The sequence below is a fragment of the Colias eurytheme genome, chromosome 18 (genome assembly GCF_061535395.1).
Source record: "Colias eurytheme isolate Ceu_HAF_F1 chromosome 18, ilColEury1 Martin Lab GWU primary, whole genome shotgun sequence".
NCBI classification, from domain to species: domain Eukaryota; kingdom Metazoa; phylum Arthropoda; class Insecta; order Lepidoptera; family Pieridae; genus Colias; species Colias eurytheme.
In genome coordinates, this window is record NC_142997.1 from 5,898,735 (window position 1) to 5,913,010 (window position 14,276).

At 32.4% G+C, this 14,276-nt stretch overlaps 1 protein-coding gene across 1 annotated transcript in view; it reads left to right on the plus strand.

Annotated features, from left to right (window-relative positions):
- Window positions 1-14,276, plus strand: part of LOC149900668 (cell adhesion molecule Dscam2-like) — a 62,093-nt gene that overhangs the window by 10,255 nt on the left and 37,562 nt on the right. The window contains exons 3-7 of the mRNA XM_090112434.1: window positions 3,654-3,700; window positions 5,917-6,016; window positions 6,098-6,135; window positions 8,770-8,851; window positions 11,230-11,309. Of these exons, the coding sequence (XP_089968560.1) occupies window positions 3,654-3,700; window positions 5,917-6,016; window positions 6,098-6,135; window positions 8,770-8,851; window positions 11,230-11,309 (347 nt within the window). The remainder of the gene's footprint in view (window positions 1-3,653; window positions 3,701-5,916; window positions 6,017-6,097; window positions 6,136-8,769; window positions 8,852-11,229; window positions 11,310-14,276) is intronic.

A 14,276-nucleotide genomic window follows, 5' to 3' on the forward strand; every position in this document is an offset into this window, starting at 1 on the left:
AAATTCTGTTTTTGGTATGCAACGCGCTCAATTCCCGACCCATTTTCGCACAAACGCGAGGAGAACAAGTATGGCTTTTGAATCACCCCATAGTAAGTGCATTACAACGATCGTGCGAGATTAAACAAACAATGTTAACTAAGTTACATTACAAACTGCGAACAGCGAACTTCATTCGCTTTCACGGGTAATGATGTCGATGCTCAGTATTCAACATTTTTTGTCTATTTTTCCCATCAATGTCTGTACTGTTTTATACACACATGTGTAAAAGCACATGAAAAGCGTGAATAGATGATTCGGAAGTCTTGATGAAAAATATTTAAATGAGTAAATGCACAAAATACGGGAAAATTTTGATATGCCTAGTAAAATGCATTTAGAAATTACCTTTATTCGGTGTTTAAACGATACCATCATAGGAAATGAATACCACAATTTTCTGAAAATGATTTTCGTTATTTTATCCGTGAAGATAATACAATTGTCCTTGGATGTCCTCATAATTTAATTCTAAGAATAAAAACAAAAGATAAAACAACAATACAGCGAAATATGTCAACATAAAACAACGGAATGACATAAAGATAAGAATAGCCATATTTTTGTGGGCACAAACTAAGATCAAGTTAAACGATGCTATAAACTTGAGCCACAAAATCTAATATATCCTGTCTTGAAAATATCATCGTCTGGCTATATCGCTGATATTATATCTCACGACACATCTTCTATATTGAGGTGTCTTGTATTGATACCGATTTTGGGACGGAAAATATAGGTGTAGATTGTAGGTATGTAGGTATATTATTTTATTTATTTACTAAAACTTAACGCAATATGATACGCAAAATATTAACCGCACTTTTTGTATTAGGCACAACGTCGCCATCCTAAACAAACATTTAAATGTTATTACCGCTTAAAATTTCGCAGGGATTTATGAAAAATAATACGAAATGAAAAGCCACCGCAAACGATTTGTATAAAACAATTGAGATATTCAGGGTTCAGTAAGCAACTGACTAACAGGGTGTTTGTGTTTAGAATAGGGTGCTGATAGTGTCCACAGACAACGTAAACAATTTGCAGGGTCAGTTAACGCGTTAGTTTACGTCCTACATACGGATTGAATTGACTCAGCCTTTTCAAAGATTAATGGGATGCACTAACGATAAATCGCAGTCGCCGGTCGACAACAAAAGATTTAAAATCCTGTCGAAAAATGTATTGATCGAATAACGGATGAATGTTTGTTGAAAGCTTGCAAGCGTTCAAATCGTCTGGTATTCCGTTTAACGTAGCATTGTTTTTAGAATTTTTGCATCAGTTAGTTTCGTGTTCACGAACTAAATTTACGTTATTTTTCATAGAGCACTTCCAATCAATTATGATTACCATTAGGTTATACCGATAATCCTTTTCATTATAACATTCATAATAACAGAAGCCATAAATAATAATATTCCAATTTCATAGTCTTCACGATGATGGAAACACGATGTAATATGTAGGTAGGGTACGTTCATATAACAGAAACGGTCAGAATATTCCAATATGAATATTCCGGAAGATATTTATTGGAAATACATTATTCGCGTTCACCTACATCAATCATACGTAACATACATTAACGGCGAAGAATAAAAGTGCACAAAGGGAAGATAGAGAATGTTTTCACAGCTGCTAACGTGTAAATAAATGTGTATTCTTGAGGTTCATGATAAATTGTATTATATCCAGCGTATCCATCATAGAAGACACAAAGATAGAACACGACTCATACATTTTTAATACGTCGGTTATCCCAAAGCCGATTAGTGAACCCATCATCGTGTGTTCCAGTTAGAAACAAAGAAATAATGCGGAGCATTTCGCCTCTTATTCTGCTCTAATCCCTAACACATTTTCGGATCGTTCAGGAATTAATACGATCGTTAATGAATGTAGCTTACGTTATTCAGCAAAATATCTGAATCAACGTTAGTTCCATCTAATAAATCGACCTATCAACTATATATTCCGTTCGAATTTATAGACTCAGTTCGGAGTTCGGACGAATGCAAATGAATTTTAATGGAGAACTTTTTAAGCATTTTTGTAAAGATAAATTTGCATATTTAATTAGAATTGGGTCCTATATTATTTAATCACTTGACAAATGATTCTGCCGACGCTATTAGACGTTTCCCGGAAACTCCCATCTGCGCCATCGATCATACGCTGTCGATACATTTGACGTCTCGACTCTGCACTGAATCAGCAATTTCCAATAGGGAAATGTCTTACTATTTGCGCCGTATTTTGAACACAACATTTATCCATACTAATATTATAAATGCGAAAGTAACTCTGTCTGTCTGTCTGTCTGTTACTCAATCACGCCTAAACTACTGAACCAATTTTCATGAAATTTGGTATGGAGATATTTTGATACCCGAGAAAGGACATAGGCTACTTTTTATCCCGGGAAAATGACGCAATCCCGGAAATCCCACGGGAACGGGAACTATGCGGGTTTTTCTTTGACTGCGCGGGCGAAGCCGCGGGCGGTAACCTAGTATTTTATAAATTCAGTCAAAATCCAAGACTCAGACGTAGAAGCTGAAGTTGGTATAATATTTTTTTCACGACTGCGATGAATAAGAAATAGATTGATTCCAAGAACCCTTCAATTTTGGATAGATAATATCGTTATCTCGTCACGATTTGCCCGGTTTGGATTGAAATTTTATTCCCTTATGCTTTTCAAACTCAAACATTCATTTATTCAATTAGACTACTATTTAGTAGCACTTTCGAATCGTCATTACATAGTATTTTTAACATTTACCACCGATTCGGAAAGCAGTATCTATGGAGAAGAAATAATAATAAATTTGTATAGTGGTATAAGTAACTTAATAATAAATTTGTATAGTGGTATAAGGTTGATATAAGGTGGTTGTATAAGGTATTATTATTAACATTGTTAAGAAAATTATGAAATATGACACCAAAAATAACAAAAGACGGTTTCGAGGACATCCTCGGATACATATCCTCGGCGGGGGATTTTGTAAGTGCTCAGAACAATGTCCTTTTATGGACTTCACGTTACCTTCCATCAAGTAGAAGTGAAGAGTAGCCCTTTGAGAGGTTGCCGTGGCCCGTGCATTGTCTGACAAAGGTGTCGTGAGTGTGCTCAGCCACTTTGTAATTTATAGCAAACTTGTTAGATGAGAGAGGCGAAGGCGTTGTAATAAGGGACCTTGTGCCTATTGTGTATCTAACGTGACATATATAAGGGAACCCGGTGATTATAATAAGCGTTGATATTGCACAAAAGAACTTGTTCACATATACATTCAATATTTATTTCGTCTTTCGTTTCAAACACTGGTTTTATTGATTTATATTTGGTAATTTTTAATGTTGAGTACCATAGAGTTAGCTACGAAAATTGAAAAGTTAATGAATTCTGATGTACCACGAGTTTAGGCACATAGACTCAACATAATTTATTAATTTGCTAATAATGAGAGACATTTTTACTTACAATCTTCTTTCAAGGAAACAATTTAGATAAAATAGATCCTTATTCATTTGTTCATAATATTTCATATGCAATGTTTAATCTGAAAATATACTTAACAAGTTTGTTTTTACTATAGATGGCGATCGGATTCAAGCGGATTCATAAATGATTCACGAAATATTGGTGAGTGTGATTTATTTCAGTTAATTGTTTTTTTATTTATTTGGATCGAAACATTTCCATCAATGTTCTCTCCATGTGACAGATTTATACGTTTTTCACAGCGTTGTATATTATTTTGTGACAAGTGCTTCGGTTCGTTTGGTAAATTTAATTTTTTAATATTAACTTGAAAACATGTTTGTTTTTTTTATTATAAGACATAAATGTAACATAAAGGTTAGGTACCTAATATTGAAATAGAATATATACATGTACTTAATATACTATGAATATCTGATTCCATTTTTTGTGAAAATAAATTTTTCACATATTTTGAATTCATTTTTAACTCTATCATACCTACCTACCTACCTTACATCTAGATATTATAACCAATATGAATACACATTACGTAGATAAATAATGAGTACCAAAACTGTAATGACACGCGTTGAAAAGTGTGATAATCGAATCGCGTTCAACATCAAAAGTGATAATATGTCGAGACTGTACGCCGTTAAAGTGATTATCGAGAAAATGTTATGCCGAGGTTATGTACCTACTTCGTGAACGCTAAATTACACACCGAAATGAAAATTAAAGGGCGTTTTATTCGAATCCTATTCGTTTGAAAACGTATCTCATTATATGAGATGGGTTTAAATTGGAGCTTACTATTTGTCAAACACTCTGCTGGGAGCGTTTCGATCCCACCGATTCAATTTGCGCGAAATTTAATTGAAAATCGAATCGAGAAATGAAATAAAAGCAGCTCGTTGAGATAATCCGTCATCGTTTTGAATACTAGTTCACTTTTATTCTGGCTCGATGCGAGTGAATACAGCGGAGAAGTCGCGAGACTTGTAGCGTGCTGCGAAGCGATGCTGGAATATCCCCCTGAAAGGATCTTAATCTTCCATCAAAACGGAAAACCAGTTAGCGGAGATCTTTTGTTCGAGAGCCCGTTTCATATTTTTTTTCATTCGCTTAAAACTATTGGACTGTCTGGAAATCTAGATAATGAAAAGGTGAGGTTTTACGAATGATGAAAAATAAAAACGTAAATAATTTGTCTGCTCTTAAAGTAGATAAATAAAAACAAATAAAGATTAAAATTGCAAGAACTCTCTTACGCTCGACGGTAATATTAAAAGTATGAACCCTTTCTAGAAACCGCGTAAATTATTTGTTATATTTTAAAATAACTGTAGGTAATAAAATACCGACAACACGACTACAGCTCTTGGAAATCTTGATAGAGAAATAATAATGAATATAGGATAACATAATGAAGTTCCATTATTCGAATTTCATATTTTCCTCCTTATTAATTGAAATAACATATCAATTTTATGAAGCCATTAATACCGAAAATGTCAATAAAATCGTGTGTGATCTGATCAAGCGACGGCTGAATATTCATAAAGAATTAACGGATCTCGTTAAATATGCAGTGTAGGGGCATATAGCGAGGCAGTAGAAATGGCCGGCTGTCAGCAGTGACGAGGGTCGCAGGGTGCACTAGAGGCCTAATTGGAAATCAACGTGACACCCGATAGGGTTCCCATCAAACTTAGCAGTCTGATGTTGGATAACAAGAATACGTCCGCGTCGTTCATATGTATAGTGTGATAAATGACGTATTTATAAATTGCTTTTGTGGTACAATTTGGAGTTGTTAGAATTAATTCGTATCTAGAAGATAACTTAATTGTGACTACTGTTAATATCTATCATGTAAATGACGCTGTCTGTGTTGGGATTATATTATTATCATATTTCATTAAGTATTTCATACGTAACTATCGCTTGTTTTGTTTCTTATGAAATCAAATAGACTTTATTTGGGTATCAACTAACAATCTATATGAATATTGAATGAAAATAATTTTGTATTTAAGAAATAGTACAAGTGCCTACCGGTTAGTATGTATGTAGAAGTTAGTTTGAGAATTTAATGAAGCACAGCGAAGTCTTATTCCAGAATTCTTTATTACGTAGTTTATCTTCTTCTACCTGCAAGAAGAAATTTATTATGAAAGAAAATGCCGCTGTTTTAAAACAAATTAAAAATATTAGAATCGGTGAAAATTTAGCAACTGCGATGCGTACGTTTTTAAATACAAGACATTACATGTATCTGCTACAGTAAACTATTCACACATAGTATTTAAAACGACACGATTACATGAGAGCTTTATGTTTGAAAGATTCACACGTTTTGTATATTCACACAGGTTCTGAAAATAATGGCTTCCATGCCGTATGGCCTAAAAAGAGTTTCAAGCTATGTGTGTGCTATCAAAAGACTGCGACTGAACAAAACGAGGCATTCAGGTAACATATTCTTTACAAAAGTATTTGAAACATAGCAAACCATACAATGTTTCGCCCTTACTTAAAAATATTTTGTTTCAGAAGAATTGTTGCGGATTTGTATGAAGGCGAGAATTTGTGTAAGTATCGATTAATTACTTTAATTATTCTGCACCACGTTAAAGTTTGTAGGATTATTCAGAATAATGATTAAACCAGACACTGAATTTTTAACGCACATTATAACATACATTATTAAATTAAATTTCCAATCCCGAGAGCTTAATACATTAATAATGTAAAATATTTTGTGTTATAACTTTAAAGTTATTTGTTTTTCGCAAGCGAATGAAAATAACAATATATTATTGTCGTACTTATGGTTTCAATATATCTCGCACAGTTAACAAATCGTCAGCTTAATTCGTATCATTGTTGTAATGTGAGTTCATAAAACATCTTGTTTGTGTGCCATCGACCACAATGGCCGCCCGCCCGCAGAATTAGTGCTCTCCCGCCAATTTTAGCCCACTTTGTCTTCATTGCCAGCTGTCTCTGTGCTCTAGGGTCGCGGAACATTGGGACAATGATGGTTATTTAATTTAAAGATACTTTTTAAAGATGTATTTGAACGTTTATTGTTGTTAATTATAGTGAGATAATAATAAAAATATATTCACAATAATCAAAGAGAAGTATACTGCTGTAAAGTAAATGTGTTGCTTTTGAGATATACATAAAAAGTACAATACCCTCCAATTTAAGCAAAGGTGAACATGCACGGCTGGCAAAGGGTTCATTTCCATTTCATCTGTTTATAGTCCTAGGGTTCAAAGGAAAGATATAACAGCTGGGAACAAGAGCGTAATTCCCGCAGGTTTTGTCTTGCGACAAATGTGTTGCGAAGTAGAAAAACGTGTCTACAAAGCTCACGGCTGCATTTTTAAATCCTTCGTAATGGCCAGTTCGTTAGCAAGCTACGAGACGTGAACAGGAAGAAACACATCATATTTTCCTACAATATTAAAACTAAAAGTGAAATCCGAGTAATGCCAAGTATTCGAGTCACGTACAACTATTTACAGAGTATCTAACCGGTTAAGAACGCTTACACAACTTTTCTTTTCAATTGCAAGATGTTCGAATCCGTTTATTCTTTCACAAAACTTTATTTATAGGTCTTGTTTAACTTTGTATTCTTTGGAGAAGGTAGAAATGTTAAACAATATTTGTTCCATAAAATTTATCTCTTCTTATTCTTCTTATTTCTATTCATTGTAAAGAAATATGTTATATTATTCGTGTTCACGTCAATATCTATTTTTAAAGTAATGCATTATAAGTTTTAAGTTTTGTTACAAAAGTAACATAGTTAATACCATATCTGAAGTAAAGTCATGTTCATAAATATTGAAGATCATTAATTAAAAATGGCCAATAAGGATCAAATTGCAAAAATTAGAAGTATATAAAAGGGCCTACACTTTTGATGATCAATACAGTGCACATCCAAAGACAGTCGGAACTTGTAATCTGTATCTGAGAGCAAATAGTACAGGTTGTGTGCACATTGGACGCGTCGTGTTCCGCAACTTGCAAAGCTTTGAGGGGATGAGACATTGCGATTCATTCTCGCATTTAAAAGCAAGACTGTAATTTCACAGGCCTTTGTCTATCCGCGCGGGCCTCCCGCTCGCAGGGAAATATGCGCATTCAAAATGGATTTTTATCTTTTTTCAAGTGCCACGCTTTAGTTGCGTACTTGCATTGAACAAAACATTCCACGTTAAATACTTTATTCTTCGCAAATTGTCTACGTCGCATTAAAACGTTTATCAATTGAATTTCGCAACCGTTTTTCCCTCGTATTCACAATCATTTGACACTTATTGCAAGACAAGTATTTAGAATTTGCCCCCCATTTGAAACCCACGCGGTTTTTAACTTTTCTTTGATACCTATGTATGTTAAACGTTTTATTTTTCTTAAAATATTATTGCTTTTTTCATTTTTTTATAATAGAATTCATGAAAAATTAGTTGATTGAATACCTAGAGTCGTATTCGTTTGTATTTACCAGCCTGAGTCCGCTATAATGGTAACCGTTTTAATTGGTCATTCATTACCGTGGACTAATACAAGTCAAATAAATTATTTGCCAATATATCTTGCACAGATCAAAGATTTAGTAGTTACGTGAAATAAATAGTTTATACAACGTGTGGCCTTATTCGGATGGGAGTAGGTCAGTGCACTCGGAAAGTTCACAGTATTGATTTTATTGCGCACGCCCGAAAATATAAATGGGCTCTGCTACATGGAAGTGGCCCTGGCCATCGATTGCGAATAAGTGCTAAAAATACTCACACTTCCACTACCATTATGTAGGAGTGCACTCGAATCGCTTGCGGTGTACCCTCTTTAATTATACGTCATCTCTAGTGTACATTTTAATGTAACACTCGAATCGACACAGGAATTGTGTATTTGCTGTTATGATGTAGGTTAAAAATGCAAGATAAAGTTAAAATGCAAGTTATGCTTTGTGACACAATCCTATATGTATTTCATATTGCAAAGTATTTGTTTAAAATAGGGTATAAATATATTATGATAAATTTCCGAGAACAAAAGTTAGCAAGAAGCAAGACGTCTAATATTTTTAAACATCGAATGCACAACGTCTAGATATTCTCACTGTTTATGAGACCTAGTATATCTCCTCTTATTTGAAAGCGCTTTGAAGATTTATTGAATAGATGGCCTTTTTACAGATTTTAGTAAACGGAAGCGGCGGCAAAAAGCATTCAATCTAGAAGTTCCAGCCGAGTACGAACTTATTCAATCAAGCGAAGAGTAAGTAAACTTTTCCTACAAATAATGGAGATAAAATAGGTATCTTTTTACGAACAATACTGTAGGTATATTTTTTACCATAAAACATTGTTGACTATACATTAATATAAATGAGACTTAATGAGATCGTTGCAGAACTTGATATTTCATTCAATTCAATGAATGTCTCATTCTTGTCCTCACCTTTCACCTTTTTCCATAAAAACGAGCAAATAGGTCACAAAAGCAGATGCATTGTCGCGGAATCTTATTAAAATTGGAATATCTTATTGAATTTTGTGCCGTAACATTATTGTGTTAAGACACAGTATCGTGTTCAAGTGACATCTCGGTTACATAATTACTTCAGACGCTCTACATAGCGGGGCGACGACCCAGCGCGACTTTGACCCACTTCTGACTAATTTCTCGTCTCACCCTCTCCCCAGACATTACACCTACATAAACGGTATCGTTTAGAACTTACCTGTCACTTGTAGCCTCATTTTCCGGCGAAATTTGAAGTCAATTATAGCTGTTAATTTTACGAAAGGGTACCTTTACATTATTTTATGATAGGATTAATGAAGTTGGCTGTGAAATTATTCACGTGTAAAATTAAATGACGATACGCATTAAGGTTTTAGTCCCTTATGGAAATAATTAATTATTAATGGGTTACATTATTCTATTTTTAATAATACAGAGTAGTTGTAATAATTTGCTAGCTACATAGAGTACTCTATTATGAAAGTGAATGTTTATTAATTAATTGATGCTTGTAATTTCAGTACTTACATACGAAATTAAATTCACTTACCAATATTAACAATAGCCCGGTAAAATGTATGAACTAAAATTTCCTATTAATACAGTAGGTTGTTAAATGTTAGGTGGTAGTTGATGCAATAATTACAGATTTCAATACATACCCTTTACACATTGTAGTTAAAGACCCTTTTATAGATGGGAGACCCCACAAACTGAATGCCATTGTTCTTGTCTCAATGAAATGTTTCTTTTCATAATTGAATACAAATTACTGCTCTCGGCACACGCAAAATTAATTCCTGGTAACTCAACTGTATGTTAAATTGACAGCATGTATAACGAAACCTTTATACAAAATTCATTACGAAAATGTTTAACGTATAAACGTAACCGGCAGAATTTTAAATAAAGCGTGATTACGTGTGCCTGCGTACTTGCAAATATTTATATTTTCTCATCGGCCTCCACTAAAAGTTTATTCGCGTTGTAATGTTTTTCTTCCATTACCTATGATTTGAAATGTTCCTAGAAGGGTTGAATAAAATAACATTATTTGCGAAAAGGTATATAGGCCTGCCACAAAAATATTCGCAAAAGTTTATTTTTATACTTTACGCTTCGCTTGTGTAGGTGTTGAATAATTCAACAACAATTGTTGTTGATATAATTACATATTACGATTATGCTTTATTTTTGCTTTTAACATAATATAATATCAAAACCTAACTCATTATAATTATATTTTCATGTTTCATGGGTGCATGCCTTAAATACCTTAACATTTTATTACTTTAATTTTAAGAGTACACAGTATCCAGATAATCATTCACATATTTTTATTATTCAGGTGCATTTAGCATAAAATAATAGTTTGGAATGCGGAAAACAATACATGCAGGCTCCAGCATGTAATAACTTAACTTTATCCACTGCTTGTAAAATTAAATATTTTCTAAATCCAACTTTTTGCAGGAAACGCTTTGTTTTAAGCTGAGCATTGTGCTCGCACTGAGTAGTGCATGTAGGAGAACGGTTTTTATTAAAAATCGTCACTTTTCATAATGGTCTATAAAAGTTTGTCGGTAAACTAGCAGCGTAGCGCCCGGCGCCGTTGTTTCAAAGTTTGTCATATTCAAGTGTTTCGACAAGCAACTTTGCGCATTACAAACAGTTTGCGTCAACAATTTCTCATTTGTTCAGCACTTTGCAAATATAGCCTTTACAAATTTATTAGCCTTTAGTTCGCGTTCTTCACATTTAATGCATGGATATGGAGTTCAATGTGCTTTTAGTCAACGCTTTATTTACGAAGCGTTCACCTATGAATGTGAAAAGGATTACTTTCATGAACTTTTTCCGTGGTTTATGAATGGTAGGATGAAAGCTTCATTTAAGTATTATCTTAAGAATTAGTTTAAAGAAACTGAATAGGGTAGTTTGAGAAATAATTAGGAAGAAGCATTTAATTAATATATTCCACATTTAACATCCTGCATTTGATATGAAGAAATTTCTGGCTTAAAAATTTATTTATAAAATAGTATTTAGAATAATAATTATAAACATAAAATAATTACGACTTAACCGTTTGGCTAGAAAAGTTTGTTATAACTATGAATTATTTGCAGGTTTAATTGCATACAAGTGGAATCTGCTAATGGAACTTGTGATGAAATACAGGGTAAATGGAAGAAGCAATTTAACACCGGTGAGTAATTAAGTCCATAAGCAATACTTTATTCGTACAAGAAATACGCTATGTATAGGTAAAAGATATTACAAAAGGTACTTATACTTCAATATCATGTTATACGTTTTAATATTTCTCTTTTACATTTCTTTTTTCCATTGACATGGTGACACTTTATTTTTCTTTAGAATTGAATAGAAAAAAATGTGTACAAGCTCGAATATTACACTTGGATACAATCTTTATTTATTTATTTTTACCTTTTGAAGTCTGACTTTTATTACGATTTCGGCTTTAATAGTCAGTCGTCAGATTCAGATAGAAGGTTTGAAGTAGACTTGTTTTAGTAATAAAACTAACGTTATAAAAATATTTAATTGGATTGGGCTTCGTGGAAATAACTGAAGAAACACTGTGACTTTATTTAGATGAAATTGCTACACGAGGAAACAAATTAGTATGGTTCATGTTATTAAAATTTACAGCTTCACAGTATGAGATAGAGTTTTTTGAATTTTTTAAGACTTAATACGGGAGAAATGAAATCAACTGAAGGATTAACAACCATTTATTTAGTAATTAAAAAGTGAAACCTCAAGAATAGAAACAGATTTACAATAGAAAACTTGATTAATATCTATTATCTATATTCTATACATACATTTTCTATTAATTGTTCAGTAGTTCAAATTATTAATAACAATACTTATAGTAAAACCCTGGCGAAAAGCTTATTTCGTAACGAATAACGCATTTCTATGGTCAAGTATTATTATTTAATATTTTACCTATAAAATACAGTCTAAGTGACCGTTATTACTCTATGGTATGTAGTTAGTCTGTGAGACCACTAAGTATCGGGCGACGTTAACTGTACTGTATGATGGTTATAAAATGGCTAGGCTTTGCCACTAAAAGGTTCTAGTCCACAGTCTAGAAATATAGCTTGCGGCTCATAATAAGACAGGTCATAAATATAATGGTTAGCCCAGTCTCTGGAGTGCTGCGGTTAAGAATTACTCTGCTAGAAGCGAGCTCAGATGACATCTTTGTCATTCTTTCTATTTTTATCTCATTTCGACGCTCCGTTGAATTTATGCAATTTTAAAATTTATAGACATTGAAAATACTTCGTTTCGTTTATGAACGAATATTTGAACAAGACTTTGAAATATCTCGGAATTATTTTCTTAATATCAAAAGATGACTATAATAATTTTGGACAGAATGTGTTTAGTGCTTTATTTTTAAAGAAATTAATCGATTTGGCGAAAACATTAATCGATTTCTTGAACCTTTTTTTATAAGTATATAATAGGTTTTTATTATGTGTATACTCTAGCATTCTTATTCTCTAAATTTATTCAATTAATAAATACGTTTATAATAATACAATTTGCCGTGATATTATGACAATATTAGGTAGTTTATAAGTGTCTGTCTCGTAGGTTCAAGGATAAATGTAATAAGGATATATAATATATAAGGACATATTAGATAAATAAAGCTTATTTATAACATCGATCATTTCTGTTAACAAGTTAAGCTTTTAGTAAAAAAATTCGAGAATATACCTAATTATTCTCTCTCGTGTTATAAACTCCATCTAGCCATGCTCAATTTCATTTTAAATTTTTTATCATAAAAAAATAAATGCACTTTTAAATAAATAATTATGTTCGCAAAAAAGTATAGGTTCGAGCAAATTAAATGTTGATAATGTCATGTGATTTAAATTTTAATTGTATTTCAAATGTCGTATATAATAATTATTTAAACTGTAAGTTATTAATAAAATGTATATATTATTATAATGTTCAATGAATATTCAGTTAAATTGCATCAACATTTTAAAAGAGCCCCAGGGAATATTATAATTATTATATTCGCGTACAAATCGACAGGTTTATTATTTTATGCAAAATTTATCATTATCGTAACGAAATGCATTTTCCTTGCGGCATCAGATGGCTGTGTAATTTATAATTATTGTTGATTTAAATCATTTTGCTTTCCAGTATCAATATAATAATATGTTACATGTAAAATGTTATATAGAGCAAATAATTCATTTGCTCTATATAACATTTTACATGTAACTTATTATTATATAGATACGTATGTATTACGAAAATGTTCTCGATCTTTCATCTCTGGATACCAAAACTCGAGGTGCAATAAATAACTCGAACACTGCGATATCCATTATATTTAGTTATATTTGGTTTATATCACCGTTCACCTTCCATCTCGCATTGTTAGCAAGAAATAATATTTCCCCACGCGAATGCTTAAAATGGGTTTCTTCTAGCCACCAAGGAACAAATATATTGCGATTTGCTCCTTCATTTTCTCGCAAGGTATTTTATTGCTTTGGGGTCGCTCATAAATTTCCTACTCACTCAGAGAGAAAAATAAGGCTGTAGCTTAGGGCAAATTGTTGTGAAAAAATCCTATCAGTACGTTCTTATCACCTGGGTACAGAAATTGGAAATTTATGGGTGTGTTAATGTAAAATATGTGGTCTTAATTTAACTGGTATTTTGCGTGGAGATTGGAATTTATGCTTTTGTGTGTAAATAAAAGTTCATGTTTTTCTACAAATTATAAATTAGACACTAAATATTTTTATTTTTCAATAAATATCTACTAACTTCTATGTAAGTAGTTTATAAATTGTGAAAAACAAGCACCAGTAGTATACGCCAAAATGGGCCGGGACTAAATTAGTGTATTTAATTTACCCACAAAACTCTGGTTCTAATGAGTTTCGTGCCAGATAAAGTTCTCAAATGGGATGGGAACCGGGATTAAATTCCTACGACCAGAAAACGTACAGAATACAATAATATGTACCATTTTCCTCGTCGTTAAGACCACTCCTATATATAAAACCTTCTTAATTTCACTTCACAAAGAAAATGCCAAACCTAAATTAAAAAGGAAAGTAAACAAGTCCTTATACAAAACGTAAAAAATGTAGTC